At 52.3% G+C, this 26,392-nt stretch overlaps 1 protein-coding gene across 4 annotated transcripts in view; it reads right to left on the reverse strand.

Moving 5' to 3' along the window:
- The window catches only part of LOC123772798 (uncharacterized), a 352,704-nt gene extending 332,742 nt beyond the window's left edge, over positions 1-19,962 (reverse strand). Inside the window, exons 1-3 of one of the 4 annotated variants that reach the window (XM_069324451.1) lie at positions 18,796-19,962; positions 5,945-6,288; positions 1,258-1,494 (exon numbers count right to left, since the gene is read on the reverse strand). In XM_069324451.1, the coding sequence (XP_069180552.1) occupies positions 1,258-1,494; positions 5,945-6,288; positions 18,796-19,112 (898 nt within the window). In that variant the 5' untranslated portion in view covers positions 19,113-19,962. The remainder of the gene's footprint in view (positions 1-1,257; positions 1,495-5,944; positions 6,289-18,795) is intronic. The other 3 variants (XM_069324448.1, XM_069324447.1, XM_069324449.1) reach the window with 3 other exon arrangements.
- Between the last annotated feature and the right edge of the window lie 6,430 nt (positions 19,963-26,392).

Genomic DNA, 26,392 nt, shown 5'->3' on the forward strand with positions numbered 1-26,392 from the left:
AAATGAGGTCAATGGGAATAACTGGTAAAGTAGGACGCTGGATACTCAGTTTTCTGTCGAACAGAACACAAAGAGTAACAGTAAGCCATATAAAATCGAGCCCAAGCGCAGTTAATTAAAATCTTTGTACCTCAAGGTACAGTTCTTGCACCACTGCTTTTCATTATTCTCATATCAGATATAGACTCAAATACAAGTTATAACTTAGTATTATCCTTTGTAGATAACACAAAAATCAGCATGAAAATTACATCTGCTGATGACATTGAAAAACTACAAGCAGATATTAATAAAGTTTTCGACTGGGCAGCAGAAAATAACATGATGTTTAACAGTGATAAATTCCAGGTACTCAGGTATGGTAAAAATGAGAACCTTAAACATAATACAGAGTACAAAACACAATTGAATCTGCCCATAGTAGGAAAACAGCATGTAAAGGATTTGGGAATAATGATGTCTGACGACCTAACGTTTAGGGAGCATAACCAAGCAAATATTGCGTCAGCCCGAAAAATGACAGGATGGATTACGAGAACTTTCAAATCCAGGGATCCCATCACAATGGTTGTATTATTCAAATCACTTGTGTTGTCCCGTCTTAAGTACTGCTCAGTACTCACTTCCCCCTTCAGAGCAGGAGAGATTGCTGAAATAGAGAGAATACAGAGAACATATACGGCACGCATAGACGAGATAAAGCACCTAAATTATTGGGATCGTCTCAAAGCTCTCCAAATGTACTCACTAGAAAGGAGACGAGAGAGATACCAAATAATATACACATAGAAAATACTGGAGGGTCAGGTCCCAAATCTACACAGTAAAATAATAACGTACTGGAGTGAACGATATGGAAGAAAATGCAGAATAGAACCAGTGAAGAGCAGATTTGCCATAGGCACAATCAGAGAACACTGTATAAACATCAGAGGTCCAGTGAAGAGCAGAGGTGCCATAGGCACAATCAGAGAACACTGTATAAACATCAGAGGTCCGCGGTTGTTCAACGTCCTCCCAGCGAGCATAAGAAATATTGCCGGAACAACCGTGGACGTCTACAAGAGAAAACTAGATAGTTTTCTTCAAGAAGTGCCGGACCAACCGGGCTGTGGTGGGTATGTGGGCCGCTCCAAGCAACAGCCTGGTGGACCAAACTCTCACAAGTCGAGCCTGGCTTGGGGAGTAGAAGAACTCCCAGAACCCCATCAACCAGGTATCAACAGGAGGAGCAGGGGGTAGAAGCCACAGACTCACCAATAGGAGAAGGAACAGTACCGGCAGCAGGGGCAGGAGCAGGACCAACAGGGGCAGGAGGACCAACAGGGTCACCAGCAGGGGCAGCAGCAGGGGCAGGAGGAGGAGCAGGACCAGCAGCAGCAGCAGCAGGAGGAGGAGGAGGCAGCTCCTGCTCACCATAACAGTAGCAGTAGTAGTAGAGCAGCAGGTCCCACTTGGCCTGCTCTGAGAGTCTCTTCACCTCCACACTGGCAGCTTGTGAAGGAAACACTTGTTACACTATGTATACCCCCATCCATGTATACCCCCACCCATGTATACCACATCCATGTATACCCATCCATATATTCCCCCACCCATGTATACCACATCCATGTATACCCATCCATGTATACCCCCACCCATGTATACCACATCCATGTATATCCATCCATATATTCCCCCACCCATGTATACCACATCCATGTATACCACATCCATGTATACCCATCCATGTATACCCCCACCTATGTATACCACATCCATGTATACCCATGCATGTATACTCCCACCCATGTATATGTGGATGTGGGGGTGATACATCCATGTATACCCATCCATGTACACACATCCATGTATACCCATCTTTGTATACCTCATCAATGAATACCCAACCATGTAAACCAATCCAAGTATACCCATCAATGTATACCTCATCCATGTATACCCATGCATGCTGGTATTCCCATGCATGTATACCTATCTATGTATCCCCATGCATGTATTCCTATCCATGTATATTCGTCCATGTATACCCCATCCATGTACACTTATGCATGTATACCCATCGATGTATACTTATGCATGTACTGTGCGTCCATCCATGTATATCCATCCAAGTATACCAGTCCATGTACGCCCATCCATACATATCCATGTGAGATGTTGTGTAAACACCAATGGGGATGATACATATTGTGGGGGTGATACATATGGTGGGGGGGGTGATATATAGTGGGGGTGATACATACTGTGGGGGTGTTACATATGGTGGGGGTGATACATATGGTGGGGGTGATACATATGGTGGGGGTGATACATACTGTGGGAGTGATACATATGGTGGGGGTGATACATATGGTGGGGGTGATACATACGGTGGGGGTGATACATACGGTGGGGGTGATACATATGGTGGTGATACATATGGTGGGGGTGATACATATGGTGGGGGTGATACATATGGTGGGGGTGATACATATGGTGGGGGTGATACATATGGTGGGGGTGATACATATAGTGGGGGTGATACATACTGCGGGGTGATACATAAAGTGGGGGTGATACATATGGTGGGGGTGATACATACTGTTGGGGTGATACATACTGTAGGGGTGATACATACTGTAAGGGTGATACATACTGTAGGGTTGATACATATAGTGGGGGTGATACATATGGAGAGGATGATACATACTGTGGTGGTGATACATATGGTGAGGATGATACATACTGTGGGGGTGATACATACTGTGGGGGTGATACATATGGTGGGGGTGATACATATAGTGTGGTGATACATATGGAGATGATGATACATACTGTGGAGGTGATACATATGGTGGGGGGGGGTGATATATAGTGGGGGTGATACATACTGTGGGGGTGTTACATATGGTGGGGGTGATACATACTGTGGGGGTGATACATATGGTGGGGGTGATACATATGGTAGGGGTGATACATACTGTGGGGGTGATACATATGGTGGGGGTGATACATATGGTGGGGGTGATACATATGGTGGGGGTGATACATACTGTGGGGGTGATACATACTGTGGGGGTGATACATACTGTGGGGGTGATACATACTGTGGGGGTGATACATATGGTGGGGGTGATACATACTGTGGGGGTGATACATACTGTGGGGGAGGGTGATGGTGGAGTGATACATACTGTGGGGGTGATACATATGGTGGGGGTGATACATATGGTGGGGGTGATACATACTGTGGGGGAGGGTGATGGTGATGACACCCTACACCTGACAGGTACACCCTACACCTGACAGGTACACCCTACACCTGCCAGGTACACCATACACCTGACAGGTACACCCTACATCTGCCAGTTACACCCTACACCTGCTAGTTACACCCTACACCTGCCAGTTACACCCTACACCTGCCAGGTACACCCTACACCTGCCAGGTACACCCTACACCTGACAGGTACACCCTACACCTGCCAGGTACACCCTACACCTGACAGGTACACCCTACACCTGACAGGTATACCCTACACCTGACAGGTACACCCTACACCTGCCAGGTACACCGTACACCTGACAGGTACACCCTACACCTGCCAGTTACACCCTACACCTGCCAGGTACACCCTACACCTGCCAGGTACACCGTACACCTGTCAGGTACACCCTACACCTGCCAGGTACACCGTACACCTGTCAGGTACACCCTACACCTGCCAGGTACACCGTACACCTGTCAGGTACACCCTACACCTGCCAGGTACACCGTACACCTGTCAGGTACACCCTACACCTGCCAGGTACACCGTACACCTGTCAGGTACACCCTACACCTGCCAGGTACACCGTACACCTGTCAGGTACACCCTACACCTGCCAGGTACGCCCTACACCTGTCAGGTACACCCTACACCTGCCAGGTACACCGTACACCTGTCAGGTACACCCTACACCTGCCAGGTACACCCTACACCTGCCAGGTACACCGTACACCTGCCAGGTACACCCTACACCTGCCAGGTACACCCTACACCTACCAGATACACCCTACACCTGACAGGTACACCCTACACCTGACAGGTACACTGTATATCTGCCAGGTACACCCTACACCTGCCAGGTACACCCTACACCTGCCAGGTACACCCTACACCTGACAGGTACACCCGACACCTGTCAGGTACACCCTACACCTGACAGGTACACCCGACACCTGCCAGGTACACCCTGCACCTGCCAGTTACACCCTACACCTGCCAGGTACACCCTACACCTGCCAGGTACACCCTACACCTGCCAGGTACACCCGACACCTGCCAGGTACACCCTGCACCTGCCAGTTACACCGTACACCTGCCAGGTACACCCTACACCTGCCAGTTACACCCTGCACCTGCCAGGTACACCCGACACCTGCCAGGTACACCCTACACCTGCCAGGTACACCCTACACCTGCCAGGTACACCCTACACCTGCCAGGTACACCCTACACCTGCCAGGTACACCGTACACCTGTCAGGTTCACCGTACACCTGTCAGGTTCACCCTACACCTGCCAGGTACACCCTACACCTGCCAGGTACACCCTACACCTGCCAGGTACACCCTACACCTGACAGGTACACTGTATATCTGCCAGGTACACCCTACACCTGCCAGGTACACCCTACACCTGCCAGGTACACCCTACACCTGACAGGTACACCCTACACCTGCCAGGTACACCCTACACCTGCCAGGTACACCCTACACCTGACAGGTACACCCGACACCTGCCAGGTACACCCTGCACCTGCCAGTTACACCCTACACCTGCCAGGTACACCCTACACCTGCCAGGTACACCCTACACCTGACAGGTACACCCGACACCTGCCAGGTACACCCTGCACCTGCCAGGTACACCCGACACCTGCCAGGTACACCCTGCACCTGCCAGTTACACCCTACACCTGCCAGGTACACCCTACACCTGCCAGTTACACCCTGCACCTGCCAGGTACACCCGACACCTGCCAGGTACACCCTACACCTGCCAGGTACACCCTACACCTGCCAGGTACACCCTACACCTGCCAGGTACACCCTACACCTGCCAGGTACACCGTACACCTGCCAGGTACACCGTACACCTGACAGGTACACCGTACACCTGTCAGGTTCACCCTACACCTGCCAGGTACACCCTACACCTGCCAGGTACACCCTACACCTGCCAGGTACACCCTACACCTGACAGGTACACTGTATATCTGCCAGGTACACCCTACACCTGCCAGGTACACCCTACACCTGACAGGTACACCCTACACCTGCCAGGTACACCCTACACCTGCCAGGTACACCCTACACCTGCCAGGTACACCCTACACCTGCCAGGCACACCCTACACCTGCCAGGTACACCCTACACCTGCCAGGTACACCCTACACCTGCCAGGTACACCCTACACCTGCCAGGTACACCCTACACCTGCCAGGTACACCCTGCACCTGCCAGGTACACCCTACACCTGCCAGGTACACCCTACACCTGTCAGGTTCACCCTACATTTGCAAGGTACACCCTACACCTGCCAGGTACACCCTACACCTGCCAGGTACACCCTACACCTGCCAGGTACACCCTACACCTGCCAGGTACACCCTACACCTGCCAGGTACACCCTACACCTGCCAGGTACACCCTACACCTGCCAGGTACACCCTACACCTGCCAGGTACACCCTACACCTGCCAGGTACACCCTACACCTGCCAGGTACACCCTACACCTGCCAGGTACACCCTACACCTGCCAGGTACACCCTACACCTGCCAGGTACACCCTACACCTGCCAGGTACACCCTACACCTGCCAGGTACACCCTACACCTGCCAGGTACACCCTACACCTGCCAGGTACACCCTACACCTGCCAGGTACACTGTACACCTTTGAGCGTCACTCACCATGATCAACTGTGGGGGTTGGAGCTTCCTGCGGCCAAACCTGGTGGGCTGCGGCTGCGGCGCAGACTGCACAGACGTGTGCGCCGGCCGCAGTGTTCCAGGGAGCGCACTTGCCACAGGCGGCCAGCTGGCATCCACCGCCGCACCTCACTCGCTTGTTGAAGAAGATAGAGAGTGCCTGGCCGCACCTGCCGCAGCCTCCCGCACCTGAAGCCCCGACACTGCCACAGCCTCCCGCACCTGAAGACGCGACACTGCCGCAGCCTTCCGCACCTGAAGACCCGACACTGCCGCAGCCTTCCGCACCTGAAGACCCGACACTGCCGCAGCCTCCCACAATGCCACTGAGGGAGAGACAGATGAGCTGGGTGGTGGTGGTGAGAGATGTGAGGTAATTATGAACAGAAAGATAAGTAAGTAATTATCAAATGAAGTCACCAAATCGGGAAGGCTATGTAGCACCATCAAATGTGCGGGATAGTGAGAGGGCGCTAAATATCACCAAGGATGCCAATACTAAAGCAGAAACGCATATGGCGAACTATATCAAAAGTATACAATTTACCAAGAATTCTATCAAGGGACAAGTGATCGCGAGGGACGGTCGGAAAGCAAGACACACGCTCGTCCAGGAAGTCAGGACATTCAACAAGGATATGCACGACCGTAAGAGGCACAATGCAATAAAGAGCATGGCAGTGCTCCAATAAGTGACAGGGAGTTAAGCATCAATGGCCAATACACGACCTCGCCAGAGCCGTTTCCCATTGCCAGTTACAGTGGCAGGAGGAAGGCCATGAAGACACACAACTCTTAAGAATACGCAGTTTATCATCAGTAACAGAAGACCAACAATCCTGCCAACGGGTAAGGATGGAGGAATGAATAACAGGGTAAAAGTCGGAATAAGGAATACCTTTACGGGAGATGGGACAAGAGCGGACAGCTTCCCTGGCGGCAGCGTCCGAACGCTCATATAAGGACACACCAATATGGCTGGGAACCCAGCTAAACTCAACTGACTTAAATTTACTGGAAATAAGAAACAGCCAATGTTGAATCTCGACGACCACTGGATGGACCGGTTTAAAGGACCCAACAGCCACGAGGGCACTACGAGAGTCAACAACAACTACAAAGGAAGATTGACAACGAGAAAGCAGGACATAATAGCATAGAGAATAGCATAAAGTTCTGCTGTGAAGATGCTAGCCTCCGGAGGTAGGCGACACACACAAGTGTGGTCAGGAAAAACAACAGAGTAGCCTACACCATCTGCAGACTTAGACCCATTGGTGAAGATGGAAACAGCGGGAATGCGAAGAAAAGTGCTCAAGGAAAAGACGTTTCAGAACTGTAGGAGGGGTAAAAGCTTTAGTGATGCCAGTCAAGGTTGTACAAAAACTTCAGAAGGGGGACTCTCCACGGGAGCAAGGAAGGAACAATACGAGGAGAAATATTAGAAATATGCACTGATAGAGAATCCTGTAAGCGAGATAACCGGACAGAAAGAGGATGGTGGTGGTGAAGAGGAACAGGAACCACTGGAGGGGTAAAAGTTAAAGAACGACAGAGGCGAGAGGAAGGATGTTGCAAGGACCATACAAGATATCGATGACAGTAGCTAACACGGTGGTCCTGGAGAGATTGGAAGCCAGTGTCAACATACAAGCTGAGGGTGGAAGTCAAACGAAAGGCACCAGAGCTGAGGAGCAACCCAGTATGGTGCGATGCCTCAAGATGGCGAAGAGTAGAAAGAGAAGCAGACGAGTAAGCAGGGCAACCATAATCGAGTTGACACAGGACGAGAGACAATGTAAAGCGAGGAGAGTGCACCTATCCGCTACCCAAGAGATATGGGACAATACCTGAAGGAGGGTAACGGCATTAGAGCATTCAACTTGGAGGTAAGATATATGGGGCGACCAAGACAAACGAGTGTCAAAGATTAACTCCAAAAGCTTAGCGGAATCCTTGTACACAAGAGTGTGACCATAAAGCGACAAAGAGGGACGAAGAACAACACGCTTGAGTCAAAGTCATAGCACAAGTCTTAGACATAGAGAACCTGAAGCCATGCTCGGTGGCCCAAGACACGGCATCAATCGCAAGTTGAAACCGCCGTTGATGGAGAGGCAAATCATCACCCCGATGGCAAAGGGTAAGATCGTCGACATAGAGAGCGGAGAAGACGCCAGAAGTTAGAGAGGAAAGAAGACCATTGAGGGCAACCAAAAAAAATAGTAGTGCACAGAACACTACCTTGGGGCACATCCTCGTATTGCTGAAAAGAGACGGAGAGAGTGGCACCAAGCCTCACTCGAAAGGAACGACGAGAGAGGAACCTTTGGAGAAAGAGAGGGAGATTTCCACGAAGAACAAAAGAATGAAGTTGGGACAGAATATGATATTGCCAAGTGGTGTCGTAAGCCTTTTCCAAGTCAAAAAGGACGGCAACAACAGAGATCTTCGCAGCAAAAGCAGAATGAATATAGACCAAGTTCACCAGGACATCTGTTGTGCTGTGGCACTTGTGAAAACCAAATTGAGAAGGGGAGAGGAGGTGATGTTGTTCTAAGAACCACATCAGATGAATGTTAACCATACATTCAAAGAGTTTGCAGACACAACTCGTGAAGGCAATAAGGTGGAGGTCCTTATGGGATATGCCAAGAGACCCTGGTTTCCGAACAGGGAGGACAACGACATTGAGCCAGTCCTCAGGGACTGACGACGACCCCTAGACCCAATTATACAGACTCAGTAAATACTGAAACGTGCACGGGGGGGGGGGGGGATGACAAAGCATCTCATAATGAATGCCACCAGAGCCCGCCGCCGTAGAACTGCAGAGGGCCAGGGCAGACTAAAGTTCAGAGAGAGAAAGGATCATTACAGGGAAGTCTGAGGTGAGTGCAGAAATCTAAAGGACGGGATTCAAGGACAGGTTTATGAAGAAGGAAAGATTGAGGAAGATGAGAACCAGAGTTAACAGAAGAAAACTGGGACTCCAGTTCAGTCGCGACCTGCAACGGGTCCGTTACAAGAGTACCACGAAGGTGAAGGACCGGAGAGACATCGGGAATGAACTTACCCGCTCTCTTGAGGACACGCTTCCAGTTCTGCAGCAGAGGAGTTTCGGACGTAATGGGGGAAACACGAGACTTCCAATACTCACGCTTAGCTGTATGGATGGTCCTACAGGCCACCGCACTCGCTTTCCGAAACAAAAGAAAAGAATCAGTCGTCTGCCGGCCGCGGTGTCTCTTCCAGGCTGCACGCTTGCAGTGGACAGCACGAGCACAGTCCACATTCCACCAGGTAACGCACTTCCGTGGTCCCGGAGAGGAAGAGCGAGGAATAGAGCGGAGGGCAGCGTTGGAGACGGTGTCATGAAAAAGGAGGGCGCAAGGGAGAGGCAGAATGGAGAGGTCAGCGAGAGCAGCACTGTGGGTAAATAGGTTCCAGTCTGCCTTAGCAAACTGCCACTTAGGAAAGGAGAGGGGAGGGTGAAAAGAGAAAAATGTAACAAGGATGGGGAAATGGTCACTGCCATGGAGATCATCGAGCACCCGCCACGTGAAACCCGAGTAAAGAGACGATGAGCAGAGAGAAAGACCAAACTAAAGTAAACTAAAGTCTTTGAAAATGTAATAAGTTATTACGAAACACGTTCAAGTGTCGCGTCAGACTAGAAATAAAAATGAATTTTGGAGAACTGATTTTTCAATTACCATCGACAGTGAAAAGAACCATAAGAAATATTGAGAAAATTCGTGTTAGAATTATTAATCTTACTTTTTCGGTCATATTTAATAATATATGTCTACAGGAAAGACTGCTACCAAAATATACTATAATAAAATATATGCATAATACAAAAGTTTTTTTTCAAATTTAATTCGTCATAAATCAGGTGCCATTGATGTTTTTACATTGTAGGGCATCAAAAGTTCCGTTAAAGTTGTAGCCACCAGACTGAGCCCAGTGATCCCTGACTGCTCTCACTCACATCTTAACCTTCCCGATCCTGTCCTTATATAGCTTGTAAATATATATAGTACATAAACAAAAATATATTATCTAATCTTAAGATTCCTTTGTGGTTGTTAGGTCAGGACTTTTCTTCTATTATAGCAGATAATTGTCTTTAATAATTTTTCCAAGCACTTGGCACATGTTAATAATTTCGTTTGAAGCCTCACCTTGAATAGTATTGTCCATACCTGACACCTAGACATGTACAGGTTCTCTATGCTCTTGTTCAGATCAAGCTTTGTCATCAGGAGTTTTTACCTCCTATGTTCTAATTTTTGTGCGCATGCCGAACGGTGTTAATATTCCGCACACCTGAGCATCTTTTAATGTTTATTATGCAATTTCTCATGGAAGCCTTGAATGTATTGAATGCCCAAGAGGTCCTTTTCAATATCATTGTAACTATCTAGCTAGCCATAGCTTGTCGACAAGGGACGTCGACTTGGTAGCATGTCCGAGCGGTGTTAGTATTCAAACTGTACGACGGTTGGGATGTAGCCAATTACAATCAAGTAAACCTCTGACGTCATTGTCTACAGAGTGCTGGGACTGGCCAGTCCGGTGACCAGTGTCTCAAGAACCATACATATACAAGAAGGTAATTAATAGAGGGAGGGAGGGGCTAGGGAAGGGGGTGAGAGAGGGAGGGCTAGGGAAGGGGGTGAGAGAGGGAGGGCTAGGGAAGGGGGTGAGAGAGGGAGGGCTAGGGAAGGGGGTGAGGGAGGGAGGGCTAGGGAAGGGGGTGAGGGAGGGAGGGCTAGGGAAGGGGGTGAGGGAGGGAGGGCTAGGGAAGGGGGTGAGGGAGGGAGGGCTAGGGAAGGGGGTGAGCGAGGGAGGGCTAGGGAAGGGGGCGAGGGAGGGAGGGCTAGGGAAGGGGGTGAGAGAGGGAGGGCTAGGGAAGGGGGTGAGGGAGGGAGGGCTAGGGAAGGGGGTGAGGGAGGGAGGGCTAGGGAAGGGGGTGAGGGAGGGAGGGCTAGGGAAGGGGGTGAGGGAGGGAGGGCTAGGGAAGGGGGTGAGAGAGGGAGGGCTAGGGAAGGGGGTGAGGGAGGGAGGGCTAGGGAAGGGGGTGAGGGAGGGAGGGCTAGGGAAGGGGGTGAGGGAGGGAGGGCTATGGAAGGGGGTGAGGGAGGGAGGGCTAGGGAAGGGGGTGAGGGAGGGAGGGCTAGGGAAGGGGGTGAGAGAGGGAGGGCTAGGGAAGGGGGTGAGGGAGGGAGGGCTAGGGAAGCGGGTGAGAGAGGGAGGGCTAGGGAAGGGGGTGAGAGAGGGAGGGCTAGGGAAGGGGGTGAGGGAGGGAGGGCTAGGGAAGGGGGTGAGGGAGGGAGGGCTAGGGAAGGGGGTGAGGGAGGGAGGGCTAGGGAAGGGGGTGAGGGAGGGAGGGCTAGGGAAGGGGGTGAGGGATGGAGGGATAGGGAAGGGGGTGAGAGGGAGGGAGGGATAGGGAAGGGGGTGAGGGAGGGAGGGCTAGGGAAGGGGGTGAGGGAGAGAAGAGGATTGGATTGTAGGAGGATTGACTGGGAAAAAATAAATGTAGACCTTGCAACCATTCAATGGGAGACGGTCTAAAGCGACAAAACTCCCACACAGGGAATAGCTCAACTGACAGCTGAAGCTTACAAGGTCTGCTTGAAGCACGTGCCTGTGAGGAGGGGCAGAAAGAGGACCACTCTAGACAGAGAACGCAGACGACTGTACAGGAGAAGGAAAAAAATAACGGAAATGCTTCGGCAGACACAACTATCACAAGCAAGGAAAACAAGCCTAAGCAGGGAGATTGAGGAAATAGAACAAACGTTGAAGCGATCATATGAGTCTGAGGAAATGGAATTGGAACAGAAAGCTATACAAGAGATAAGGAAAAATCCAAAATATTTTTTCACATACGCAAAATCAAAATCCAAAACCTCGACCAGTATTGAACCGTTAATTACAACTGAAGGTACGTACACAGACGACAACAAAGAGATTAGTGACATTCTAATAAGCCAGTATGAGGCTATGTTTAGCACACCAATAAACAACATGAAAGTTGATGACCCAGACAGCTTCTTTATGAATGACATTCAAGCTGCAGATAATATAACGGATATTACCACAAACTCGGAAGACTTTGAAAGAGAAATTGACAATATGCCTATGCACTCAGCTCCTGGGCCTGACTCATGGAATTCAATATTCATAAAGAAATGTAAAGTACCAGTTGCGAGAGCACTCAGCGTAATATGGAGAAAGAGCTTGGATACAGGGGAGATACCAGCAGCACTTAAATCTGCAGATGTAGCACAAGGGGGGAAGTAAAGCCTTGGCAAAAAATTATAGGCCAGTTGCACTAACATCACACATAATAAAGTGTTTGAAAGAGTGATTAGATATCAAATTTCTAGTTTTATGGAAAACAATGAATTGCACAATCCAGGACAACATGGATTTAGAGCGGGAAGATCCTGTCTGTCACAGTTACTCAACCACTATGACAAAATCACAGAAGCCCAAGAAGAAAAGCAAAATGCAGATGTTGTATACACATACTTTGCAAAGGCGTTCGACAAATGTGACCATGGGGTGATAGCTCACAAAATGAGGTCAATGGGAATAACTGGAAAAGTAGGACGCTGGATACTCAATTTCCTGTCGAACAGAACACAAAGAGTAACAGTCAATCAGATAAAATCGAGTCCAAGCGATGTTAAAAGCTCTGTACCTCAAGGTACAGTCCTTGCACCGCTACTGTTTCTTATTCTCATATCTGATATAGACAAAAATACACATCACAGCTTCGTGTCGTCCTTTGCAGATGACACAAAAATCAGCATGAAAATTACCTCTGCTGAAGACATTGAAAAACTACAAGCAGATGTCAACAAAGTTTTCGATTGGGCAGCAGAAAATAACATGATGTTTAACAGTGATAAATTTCAGGTACTCAGGTACGGCAAAAATGAGGATCTGAAACATAATACAGGGTACAAAACACAATCGAATCTTCCCATAGTAGAAAAACAGCATGTCAAGGATTTGGGAATAATGATGTCCGACGATCTAACGTTTAGGGAGCATAACCAAGCAAATATCGCGTCAGCAAGAAAAATGATCGGATGGATTACGAGAACTTTCAAATCCAGGGATCCCATCACAATGGTTGTACTCTTCAAGTCACTTGTGTTGTCCCGTCTCGAGTACTGCTCAGTACTCACTTCCCCCTTCAGAGCAGGAGAGATTGCTGAAATAGAGGGAATACAGAGAACGTATACGGCACGCATAGACGAGATAAAACACCTAAATTATTGGGATCGTCTCAAAACTCTCCAAATGTACTCTCTAGAAAGGAGACGAGAGAGATACCAAATAATATACACATGGAAAATACTGGAGGGCCAGGTCCCAAATCTACACAGTAAAATAATAACGTACTGGAGTGAACGACATGGAAGAAAATGCAGAATAGAACCAGTGAAGAGCAGAGGTGCCATAGGCACAATTAGAGAACACTATAAAAATCAGAGGTCCGCGGTTGTTCAACGTCTTCCCAGCGACTATAAGAAATATTGCCGGAACAACCGTGGACGTCTTCAAGAGAAAACTGGACTGTTTTCTAAGAGAAGTTCCGAACCAACCGGGCTGTGGTGGGTATGTGGGCCTGCGGGCCGCTCCAAGCAACAGCCTGGTGGACCAAACTCTCACAAGTCGAGCCTGGCCTCGGGCCGGACTTGGGGAGTAGAACTCCCAGAACCCCATCAACCAGGTATCAACCAGGGAGGGGCTAGGGAAGGGGGTGAGGGAGGGAGAGATAGGGAAAGGGGGGTGAGGGAAGGATAGGGAAGGGGGGTGAGGGAGGGAGGGCTAGGGAAGGGCGTGAGGGAGGGAGGGATAGGGAAGGGGGTGAGGGAGGGAGGGCTAGGGAAAGGGGGGTGAGGGAGGGAGGGCTAGGGAAGGGGGTGAGGGAGGGAGGGATAGGGAAGGGGATGAGGGAGGGAGGGCTAGGGAAGGGCGTGAGGGAGGGAGGGCTAGGGAAGGGGGGTGAGGGAGGGAGGGCTAGGGAAGGGGGTGAGGGAGGGAGGGATAGAGAAGGGCGTGAGGGTGGGAGGGCTAGGGAAGGGGGTGAGGGAGGGAAGGGGGGTGAGGGAGGGAGGGCTAGGGAAAGGGGGGTGAGGGAGGGAGAGATAGGGAAAGGGGGGTGAGGGAGGGATAGGGAAGGGGGTAAGGGAGGGAGGGATAGGGAAAGGGGGGTGAGGGAGGGAGAGATAAGGAAGGGAGTGAGGGAGGGAGAGATAAGGAAGGGGGTGAGGGAGGGAGGGATAAGGAAGGGGGTGAGGGAGGGAGGGATAAGGAAGGGGGTGAGAGAGGGAGGGAGAGATAAGGAAGGGGGTGAGGGAGGGAGAGATAAGGAAGGGGGTGAGGGAGGGAGAGATAAGGAAGGGGGTGAGGAAGGGAGAGATAAGGAAGGGGGTGAGGAAGGGAGAGATAAGGAAGGGGGTGAGAGAGGGAGGGATAAGGAAGGGGGTGAGAGAGGGAGGGAGAGATAAGGAAGGGGGTGAGGGAGGGAGAGATAAGGAAGGGGGTGAGGGAGGGAGAGATAAGGAAGGGGGTGAGGGAGGGAGAGATAAGGGAGGGGTGAGGGAGGGAGAGATAAGGAAGGGGGTGAGGGAGGGAGAGATAAGGAAGGGGTGAGGGAGGGAGAGATAAGGAAGGGGGTGAGAGAGGGAGGGATAAGGAAGGGGGTGAGGGAGGGAGGGATAAGGAAGGGGGTGAGAGAGGGAGAGATAGGGGAGGGAGGGAGGGAAGGCAGGAAGGCCAGAGGGAGAGAGGCAGCTTTAAGTGTAGGGCGGGGGGGGGGGGGGGTCACGGGGCTGCTGCTGTGGTCTCCTGTGGTCCACCCTCCTCCTCTTGCTTCTTCCTCTACACACCTGCTGCCACCACACCTGAGGCTGGTAACATCTGTACACACCTGAGACTGGCACACCTGTACACACCTGAGGCTGGTAACATCTGTACACACCTGAGGCTGGCACACCCTGTACACACCTGAGGTTGGCACACCTGTACACACCTGAGACTGGCACACATGTACACACCTGAGACTGGCACACATGTACACACCTGAGGTTGGCACACCTGTACACACCTGAGACTGGCATACCTGTACACACCTGAGAGTGGCAACATCTGTACACACCTGAGGCTGGCAACACCTGTACACACCTGTGGCTGGTACACCTATACACACCTGTACACACCTGAGGCTGGCACACCTGTACACACCTGAGGCTGGCACACCCTGTACACACCTGAGGCTGGCACACCCTGTACACACCTGTGGCTGATACAAGTAAATACACGAGAGGCTAAAGTGGACTTGGCTGCCACACACGGGATCAGGGGCTTGGGAGTCAGGATCCGAGCCTCCCTGACCAAGAAGGGACGCCATTACGACCTACAACAATGCTTCAAGTGTTACAAGTATACACTCCACCAAGCAAGTAATTATCAAAGGAAGGCACCAAGCCGGGAAGGCTCTGTAGCACCATCAAATGTGCGGGATAGTGAGAGGGCGCTAAATATCACCAAGGATGCCAATACGAGAACAAAAACGCACAAGGTGAACGCTATCAAAGGTATCCGATTCACCAAGAATTCTGTCGAGGGACAAGTTACTGCGAGGGACGGTCGTGAAGCACGACACATTCGTCCTGGAAGTCAGGACATTGAACAAGGATATGCACGACCGTAAGAGGAACAATGCAGTTTGGACAATAAGGAGCAGGGCGGGGCTCCATTAAGTGCCCGTGAGTTAAAGGTGTATGACCAATATGTAACCTCGCCAGAGCCGTTTCCGGTGGTAGGAGGAAAGCCTCGCGTACACACTTCTCTTAAGAGCATGCAGTTTGTTACTAGTAACTGAAGACCAACGACCTGCCAACAGGCAAGGATGGAGGAATGAATAACTGGGTAAAAGTCGGAATTAGGATCACCTTTACGGGAGATGGGACAAGTGCGGATAGCCTCCTTAGCGACAACGTTCGCGCGCTCATTTTAGGACACACCAATATGGCTGGGAACCCAGCAAAACTCAATTGAAACCCAGTCTTAAATCTACCGGAGGTAAGAAACAACCAATGTTGAATTTCGATTACCACAGGATGGACTGGATTAAAGGACTCCAGAGCCATGTGGGCACCGCAAGAATCAACTAAAGAAACAACAAAGGTGGATAGACAGTGACAAAGCAGTTGACGAAGAGCATACAGAATATCATAACGTTCTGCCATGAAGATGTTAGTCTCCGGAGGCCGGCGACACATATAGGTGTGAGCAGGAAAACAACAGAGTAGCCAACACCGTCTGCAGACTTAGACCCATCGGTGAAGACGGAAATGGAGCAGGAGTGTGAAGAAAAGTGTTCAAGGAAAAGGTGATTGAGACCCATAGGAGGAGTAAAAGTTTTGGTCATGTGGGTCAGGGTTTTACAAAATTTAGCAAGGGGGGCCCTCCACGGGGGCAAGGACGGAACAATGCAAGGGCAAACATTGGTAACAGGAACCGAATAAGCATTTTGTAAGCAAGACAACCGTACAGAAAAACGTAGGTAGTGAAGGGGAACAAGAACCATAGGAGAGGTAACAGTCAAAACACGACATAGGCGAGAGTGAGGGTGTTGTAAGGACCGTGTAAGGTAGCGAAGACAGTAGCGATCACGGCGATCCTGTGGAGACAGGACGTCAGTTTCAACATACAGGCTGAGGGTAGGAGTCAAACGAAAGGCACCAGAGCTGTGGCGTAACCCAGTACGGAGCAGAGCGTCAAGATGGTGAAGAGTAGGAGGAGAAGCAGAGGAGTAAGTAGGACAACCATAATCGAGCTTAGACAGTACGAGAGATGAATGTAAAGGGAGAGGAGAGTGCGCCTATCAACTCCCCAAGAAGTTTGGGACAATACCTTAAGTAAATTAAGGGCATTAGAACATTCAACTCAGAGGTAAGAGATATGGGGTGACCAAGACAAACGAGTGTCAAAGATTAGCCCCAAAAGCTTAGCAGAATCTTTGTACAAAAGGGAATGACCATAAAGCAAAAGAGGGGCATGAAGAAAGACCTGCTTCCGATTAAAAGTCATGGCACAAGTTTTAGTTGTAGAGAGCTTGAAGCCATGATTAGTGGCCCAAGACGACACGGTATCAATCGCAAGTTGAAGCCACAGGTGAAGGAAAGGCGAATCATCACCTGGACAGCAGAGGTTAAAATCATCGATATAGAGAGCTGTGAAGATGCCAGAAAGAAGGAAAGTAGACCATTGTGGGCACCCAGGAAAAAGAGTAGTGCTCAGAACACTAACTTGGGGCACACCTTTGTATTGCCAAAAAGAGGCAGAGAGAGTGGCACCAAGCCTTACTCTAAAGGAACGATTAGAGTGGAAGCTTTGTAGGAAGAGAGAAAGATTACCACGAAGATCAAAAGAACGGAGTTGGGACAGAATGTGGTATCTCCAGGTTGTGTCATAAGACTTTTCCAGGTCAAAAAGGACGGCAACAACGGAGGTCTTCGCAGCAAAAGCAGTACTAATATAGACCTCCAACCTCACCAAGACATCAGTCGTGCTGCGGCACTTGTGAAAACCAAATTGAGAAGGGAAGAGGTGGTGATGGTGTTCCAAGAACCACATCAGATGGACATTGACCATTTGTTCAAAGAGTTTGCAGATGCAACTCATGAGAGCAACGGGGCAGAAGTCCTTTAGGGATGTCCCTAGAGACCCTGATTTTCGAATAGGAAGAACAACCACATCAAACCAGTCCTCAGGGACTGACGACGACTCCCAGATACGGTTATACAGATTCAGTAAAGACGGAGATGCACATGGAGGGAGAAGGCAAAGCATCTCATAATGAATGTCATCTGAGCCTGCTGCCGTAGAACCGCAGAGGGCCAGAGCAGAGTGAAGTTCAGAGAGAGAGAAGGGATTGTTATAGGGAAGTCGGATATTAGTGCAGAAATCTAAGGGACGAGATTCAAGAATGGGCTTATGAATAAGGAAAGATTGAGGAAGATAAGAACCAGCTAACGGTCGAAAAGTGGTAACCGAGTTCGGTCGCGACCATCCCTGGGTCCGCCACAAGAGTACCATGGAGGTGAAGGACTGGCGAGACATCTGGAACAAACTTACACGCTATCTTGCAGATTTACTTCCAGATCTGAGGCAGAGGCATGTCGAACGTAATGGTGGAGACATAAGATTTCCAACTCTAATGTTTAGCTGTACGGATGGTCCTACGGGCCACCGCACTCGCCTTCCGAAATGAAATAAAAGAAGCAGCCGTCTGCCGGCGTCGGTGTTTCTTCCAGGCTGCACGCTTACAGCGGACAGCCCGAGCACAGTCCCCATTCCACCAGGGAACGCACTTCCGCGTGTCCCGGGAGGTAGAGTGAGGATGAGAGCGGAGGGCAGCATCAAATATGGTGTCATGAAAAAGGAGGAGAGCTCAATTGAGAGGAAGAGCGGAGTAGTCGGAAAGAGTAGCACGGAGGGCGAATAGGTTCCAGTCAGCCTTAGCAAAGTGCCACCTAGGGAAGGAGAAGGGAGGGCGAAAAGAGAAAAAGGTAACAAGGATGGGGAAATGGTCACTCTTATGGAGGTCATCAAGACCCCGCCATGTGAAATCTAATTAAACAGAAGACGAGCAGAGAGAAAGATCAAGACAGGAGAGGGTGCGAGTCTACATGGTCCTCATCCTTCTTCGTCCCTCACACTTTTACAAGCCCTTGGACATTAAAGCTTAACTATATTTAACCCTTATTAACAACTTATGTGTTGATGGGTATTACCTGTGTAGGTGGGGGTCCAGTTGGTGGCCCCTGGTGTGATGGGAGTCCAGTTGGTGGCCCCTGGTGTGATGGGGGTCCAGTTGGTGGCCCCTGGTGTGATGGGGGTCCAGTTGGTGGCCCCTGGTGTGATGGGGGTCCAGTTGGTGGCCCCTGGTGTGGTGGGGGTCCAGTTGGTGGCCCCTGGTGTGGTGGGGGTTCAATTGTTGACCCCCAGTGTTGTGGGGGTGCAGCTGTGGGCCCCCAGTGTTGTGGGGGTGCAGCTGTGGGCCCCCGGGGTGTTGCGGAGGGAGGTGTTGAGGAGCGGACCCTGAGGCCATGATGGGCCACCAGGAGACGCTGGCAGGCCGGTGGTGGGAGGTGAAGACCAGGTGGTGACCACTGGTGCCATGACCCGCCCCTACCTGAGGGCGGCCGTGGGTGGCCAGAGGCGCCGCCCACACTTACCCACGGTAGGGGGGGCTGAGGGCCTCATCTCCTCAGCTTACTGCACTCACGTTGTCTCGCCTCACTCACTCACTGCCATCAAACATCGCACTCATCACATTATCGCCCTGAGTGATTCTTGCTGCCCGAAGCTCCTAGTTTACTGTGCACCCTATACTCATGCTGTGAGCGGTAGTATTGTGCACCGTATACTGATGGTGTGAGCGGTAGTATTGTGCACCGTATACTGATGGTGTGAGCGGTAGTATTGTGCACCGTATACTGATGGTATGAGCGGTAGCACAAGACCAATACAATAACATTAGAGGAGAGAGAAGGTGTGTATCAGCCCACACCACCAACAATAAGGTGTCCTTCAGAGGTGATAATGTGAGGTGGTCACCCAGATGTTCCGCTCCGGTACCTGAGTGTTCACAGTTAATCACTGCACATTAGTGGTCGGCTTGACCGCTATTACGGAACTGTTTTAGCGTGAGCCATGTTGCTCACTCACATACAACGTTGTTCATTGTTGTTATTAGTCTTCCCTCTCACGGCCCGACCACTTGGGCTGGACGGTAGGGCGACGGTCTTGCGTCATGCAGGTCGGCGTTCAATCCCCGACCGTCCACAAATGGTTGGGCACCATTCCTTTCCCTCGTCCCATCCCAAATCCTGATCCTGACCCCTTCCCAGTGTTATATAGTCGTAATGGCTTGGCGCTTTCCCCCTAATAGTTCCCTGCCCTTCACACTGCAATGTTTGTTCCTTAACTTCCTGTAGCAGGTGTGTGGTGGAGGGAGGAAGGGAGGCAGGCAGGTGTGTGGTGGAGGGAAGGAGGCAGGCAGGTGTGTGGTGGAGGGAGGGAGGCAGGCAGGTGTGTGGTGGAGGGAGGGAGGCAGGCAGGTGTGTGGTGGAGGGAGGGAGGCAGGCAGGCAAGTGTGTGGTGGAGGGAGGGAGGCAGGTGTGTGGTGGAGGGAGGGAGGCAGGTGTGTGGTGGAGGGAGGGAGGCAGGTGTGTGGTGGAGGGAGGGAGGCAGGTGTGTGGTGGAGGGAGGGAGGCAGGCAGGTGTGTGGTGGAGGGAGGGAGCGAGGCAGGTGTGTGGTGGAGGGAGGGAGGGAGGCAGGTGTGTGGTGGAGGGAGGGAGGCAGGTGTGTGGTGGAGGGAGGGAGGCAGGTGTGTGGTGGAGGGAGGGAGGGAGGCAGGTGTGTGGTGGAGGGAGGGAGCGAGGCAGGTGTGTGGTGGAGGGAGGGAGGGAGGCAGGTGTGTGGTGGAGGGAGGGAGGGAGGCAGGTGTGTGGTGGAGGGAGGGAGGCAGGTGTGTGGTGGAGGGAGAGAGGCAGGCAGGTGTGTGGTGGAGGGAGCTAGGCAGGCAGGTGTGTGGTGGAGGGAGGGAGGCAGGTGTGTGGTGGAGGGAGCGAGGCAGGCAGGTGTGTGGTGGAGGGAGCGAGGCAGGCAGGTGTGTGGTGGAGGGAGCGAGGCAGGCAGGTGTGTGGTGGAGGGAGCTAGGCAGGCAGGTGTGTGGTGGAGGGAGCGAGGCAGGCAGGTGTGTGGTGGAGGGAGCGAGGCAGGCAGGTGTGTGGTGGAGGGAGCGAGGCAGGCAGGTGTGTGGTGGAGGGAGGGAGGCAGGCAGGTGTGTGGTGAAGGGAGGGAGGCAGGCAGGTGTGTGGTGGAGGGAGGGAGGCAGGCAGGTGTGTGGTGGAGGGAGGGAGGGAGGGAGGCAGGTGTGTGGTGGAGGGAGGGAGGGAGGCAGGTGTGTGGTGGAGGGAGGGAGGGAGGCAGGTGTGTGGTGGAGGGAGGGAGCGAGGCAGGTGTGTGGTGGAGGGAGGGAGGGAGGCAGGTGTGTGGTAGAGGGAGGGAGGCAGGTGTGTGGTGGAGGGAAGGAGGCAGGTGTGTGGTGGAGGGAGGGAGGGAGGCAGGTGTGTGGTGGAGGGAGGGAGCGAGGCAGGTGTGTGGTGGAGGGAGGGAGCGAGGCAGGTGTGTGGTGGAGGGAGGGAGGAAGGCAGGCAGGTGTGTGGTGGAGGGAGGGAGGGAGGCAGGCAGGTGTGTGGTGGAGGGAGGAAGGGAGGCAGGTGTGTGGTGGAGGGAGGGAGGGAGGCAGGTGTGTGGTGGAGGGAGGGAGGCAGGTGTGTGGTGGAGGGAGGGAGGCAGGTGTGTGGTGGAGGGAGGGAGGCAGGTGTGTGGTGGAGGGAGGGAGGGAGGCAGGTGTGTGGTGGAGGGAGGGAGGGAGGGAGGCAGGTGTGTGGTGGAGGGAGGGAGGGAGGGAGGCAGGTGTGTGGTGGAGGGAGGGAGGGAGGCAGGTGTGTGGTGGAGGGAGGCAGGTGTGTGGTTGAGGGAGGGAGGCAGGTGTGTGGTGGAGGGAGGGAGGCAGGTGTGTGGTGGAGGAAGGGAGGGAGGCAGGTGTGTGGTGGAGGGAGGGATGGAGGGAGGCAGGTGTGTGGTGGTGGGACGGATGGAGGGAGGCAGGTGTGTGGTGGAGGGAGGGATGGAGGGAGGCAGGTGTGTGGTGGAGGGAGGGATGGAGGGAGGCAGGTGTGTGGTGGAGGGAGGGAGGCAGGTGTGTGGTGGAGGGAGGGAGGGAGGGAGGCAGGTGTGTGGTGGAGGGAGGGAAGGAGGCAGGTGTGTGGTGGAGGGAGGGAGGGAGGTGGGCAGGTGTGTAGTGGAGGGAGGGAGGGAGGCAGGTGTGTGGTGGAGGGAGGGAGGGAGGGAGGCAGGTGTGTGGTGGAGGGAGGGAGGGAGGCAGGTGTGTGGTGGAGGGAGGGAGGGAGGCAGGTGTGTGGTGGAGGGAGGGAGGCAGGTGTGTGGTGGAGGGAGGGAGGCAGGTGTGTGGTGGAGGGAGGGAGGGAGGTGCAGCCTGTGGTGGAGGGAGGGAGGGAGGTGGGCAGGTGTGTGGTGGAGGGAGGGAGGGAGGGAGGCAGGTGTGTGGTGGAGGGAGGGAGGGAGGGAGGCAGGTGTGTGGTGGAGGGAGGCAGGTGTGTGGTGGAGGGAGGGAGGGAGGGAGGCAGGTGTGTGGTGGAGGGAGGGAGGGAGGCAGGTGTGTGGTGGAGGGAGGTGGGCAGGTGTGTGGTGGAGGGAGGTGGGCAGGTGTGTGGTGGAGGGAGGGAGGGAGGTGGGCAGGTGTGTGGTGGAGGGAGGGAGGGAGGGAGGCAGGTGTGTGGTGGAGGGAGGGAGGGAGGGAGGCAGGTGTGTGGTGGAGGGAGGGAGGGATACAGGTGTGTGGTGGAGGGAGGGAGGGAGACAGGTGTGTGGTGGAGGGAGGGAGACAGGTGTGTGGTGGAGGGAGGGAGGGAGGCAGGTGTGTGGTGGAGGGAGGGAGGGAGACAGGTGTGTGGTGGAGGGAGGGAGGGAGACAGGTGTGTGGTGGAGGGAGGGAGGCAGGTGTGTGGTGGAGGGAGGGAGGGAGACAGGTGTGTGGTGGAGGGAGGGAGACAGGTGTGTGGTGGAGGGAGGGAGGCAGGTGTGTGGTGGAGGGAGGGAGGGAGACAGGTGTGTGGTGGAGGGAGGGAGACAGGTGTGTGGTGGAGGGAGGGAGGCAGGTGTGTGGTGGAGGGAGGGAGGGAGACAGGTGTGTGGTGGAGGGAGGGAGACAGGTGTGTGGTGGAGGGAGGGAGGCAGGTGTGTGGTGGAGGGAGGGAGGGAGACAGGTGTGTGGTGGAGGGAGGGAGGCAGGTGTGTGGTGGAGGGAGGGAGGCAGGTGTGTGGTGGAGGGAGGGAGGCAGGTGTGTGGTGGAGGGAGGGAGGCAGGTGTGTGGTGGAGGGAGGGAGGGAGGGAGGCAGGTGTGTGGTGGAGGGAGGGAGGCAGGTGTGTGGTGGAGGGAGGGAGGGAGACAGGTGTGTGGTGGAGGGAGGGAGGCAGGTGTGTGGTGGAGGGAGGGAGGGAGACAGGTGTGTGGTGGAGGGAGGGAGGCAGGTGTGTGGTGGAGGGAGGGAGGGATACAGGTGTGTGGTGGAGGGAGGGAGGGAGACAGGTGTGTGGTGGAGGGAGGGAGGCAGGTGTGTGGTGGAGGGAGGGAGGGAGACAGGTGTGTGGTGGAGGGAGGGAGGCAGGTGTGTGGTGGAGGGAGGGAGGGAGACAGGTGTGTGGTGGAGGGAGGGAGGCAGGTGTGTGGTGGAGGGAGGGAGGCTGGTGTGTGGTGGAGGGAGGGAGGGAGACAGGTGTGTGGTGGAGGGAGGGAGGCAGGTGTGTGGTGGAGGGAGGGAGGGAGGGAGGCAGGTGTGTGGTGGAGGGAGGGAGGCAGGTGTGTGGTGGAGGGAGGGAGGCAGGTGTGTGGTGGAGTAACAGTAAACAGGGAAGTACTTGCGGCCAGACACATCAAGACTTGGTCGATATCCCCCCCCCCCTCTCACTCTCACTCCCTCCCCCCCCCTCACTCTCACTCCCTCGCTCTCACTCCCTCGCTCTCACACTCACTCTCTCACACTCACTCTCTCACACTCACTCTCTCACACTCACTCTCTCACACTCACTCTCTCACACTCACTCTCTCACACTCACTCTCTCACACTCACTCTCTCACACTCACTCTCTCACACTCACTCTCTCACACTCACTCTCTCACACTCACTCTCTCACACTCACTCTCTCACACTCACTCTCTCACACTCACTCTCTCACACTCACTCTCTCACACTCACTCTCTCACTCTCACTCTCTCACTCTCACTCTCTCACTCTCACTCTCTCACTCTCACTCTCTCACTCTCACTCTCTCACTCTCACTCTCTCACTCCCTCCTGCTTGATGGGGTTCTGGGAGTTGTTCTACTCTCACTCCCTCCTGCTTGATGGGGTTCTGGGAGTTGTTCTACTCCCCAAGCCCGGCCCGAGGCCAGGCTTGACTTGTGAGAGTTTGGTCCACCAGGCTGTTGCTTGGAGCGGCCCACAGGTCCCAACCCGTTCTCGCAAATTCGTAAAGTCAATATTGACTTTATTAACTACGTGCATAGGTGATATACTAAACATAATAGATAACCTTAAAAAGATTCATAGAAAACACCGACCTTACCTAACCTTGTTAGTATCTTAAGATAAGCATCTTATTGCTTCGTAATTACAATTATTACTTAACCTATACCTATTATAGGTTAGGTAAGAATTGTAATTACGAAGCAATAAGATGCTTATCTTAACATACTAAGTAGGTTAGGTAAGGTCGGTGTTTTCTATGAAGCTTTTCAAGGGAAACTATTATGTTAAGTATGTCACCTATGCACATATTTAATAAGTCAATATTGACTTATTAAATTTGCGAGAACGGGTTGTAGGTCCACATACCCACCACAGCCTGCTTGATCCGACACTCCTTGAAGAACACTAGTTTTCTCTTGAAGATGTCCACGGTTGTTCCGGCAATATTTCTTATGCTCGCTGGGAGGACGTTGAACAACCGCGGACCTCTGATGTTTATACAGTGTTCTCTGATTGTGCCTATGGCACCTTTGCTCTTCACTGGACCTCTGATGTTTATACAGTGTTCTCTGATTGTGCCTATGGCACCTCTGCTCTTCACTGGTTCTATTCTGCATTTTCTTCCATATCGTTCACTCCAGTACGTTGTTATTTTACTGTGTAGATTTGGGACCTGGCCCTCCAGTGTTTTCCGCGTGTATATTATTTGGTATCTCTCTCGTCTCCTTTCTAGTGAGTACATTTGGAGAGTTTTCAGACGATCCCAGTAATTTAGGTGCTTTATCGTGTCTATTGAAAGTTTTTGTAATCCATCCGATCATTTTTCTGGCTGACGCGATATTTGCTTCTGTATGTTCCCTAAACGTTAGGTCGTCAGACATCATTATTCCCAAATCATTGACATGCTGTTTTCCTAGTATGGGCAGACTTGACTGTGTTTTGTACTCTGTGTTATGTTTAAGATCCTCATTTTTACCGTACCTGAGTACCTGGAATTTATCACTGTTAAACATCATGTTTAACTGATTTTTTACTCCGTCTGCTGCTCAGTCGAAAACTTTATTTATATCTGCTGGAAGTTTTTCAATGTCTTCAGCAGAGGTAATTTTCATGCTGATTTTTGTGCCATCTGCAAAGGATGATACGAAGCTGTGCCTTGTATTTGAGTCTATATCTGATATGAGAATAAGGAAAAGCAGTGGTGCAAGGACTGTGCCCTGAGGTACTGAGCTTTTAACTGCTCTTGGACTCGATTTTATATGGTTGACTGTTACTCTTTGTGTTCTGTTCGACAGAAAACTGAGTATCCATCGTCCTACTCTACCAGTTATTCTCATTGACCTCAGTTTGTGTGGTATCACTCCATGGTCACATTTGTCGAATGCGTTTGCAAAGTGCGTGTATACGACATCTGCATTCTATTTTTCATCTAATGCCTCAATGATTTTGTCATAATGGTCAAGTAGCTGTGAGAGGCATGATCTTCCTGCTCTATATCCATGTTGGCCTGGATTGTGGAGGTCATTGGTCTCCATGAAACTGGTAACCTGACTCCTGATCACTCTCTCAAATACTTTTATTATGTGGGACGTAGTTCAACTGGTCTATAATTCTTTGCCAATGCTCTGCTCCCTCCCTTGTGTAGAGGGGCAATGTCTGCTGCTTTAAGCGCATCTGGTATCTCCCCCGTGTCCAAGCTCTTCCTCCACACTATACTGAGTGCCTGTGCTACTGGCACTTTGCATTTCCTTAAAATATTGAATTCCATGAGTCTGGACCCGGGGCTGAGTGCATGGGCATGTTGTCAATTTCCCTTTCAAAATCTGCCACGCTCGTGTTGATATCAGTTATATTTACAGGGGATTAAATATCACGCATAAAGAAGGGAGCTCTCACACTAAGTCTCACTCCCTCGCTCTCACTCCCTCGCTCCCTCTCTCTCACTCCCTCCCTCTCACTCCCTCCCTCCCTCTCACTCACTCCCTCCCTCTCACTCACTCCCTCCCTCTCACTCACTCCCTCCCTCTCACTCACTCCCTCCCTCTCACTCACTCCCTCCCTCTCACTCACTCCCTCCCTCTCACTCCCTCCCTCCCTCTCACTCCCTCCCTCCCTCTCACTCCCTCCCTCCCTCTCACTCCCTCCCTCCCTCTCACTCCCTCCCTCCCTCTCACTCCCTCCCTCCCTCTCACTCCCTCCCTCCCTCTCACTCCCTCCCTCCCTCTCACTCCCTCCCTCCCTCTCACTCACTCCCTCCCTCTCACTCAC

Source organism: Procambarus clarkii, chromosome 14 (genome assembly GCF_040958095.1).
Source record: "Procambarus clarkii isolate CNS0578487 chromosome 14, FALCON_Pclarkii_2.0, whole genome shotgun sequence".
Lineage (NCBI taxonomy): Eukaryota > Metazoa > Arthropoda > Malacostraca > Decapoda > Cambaridae > Procambarus > Procambarus clarkii.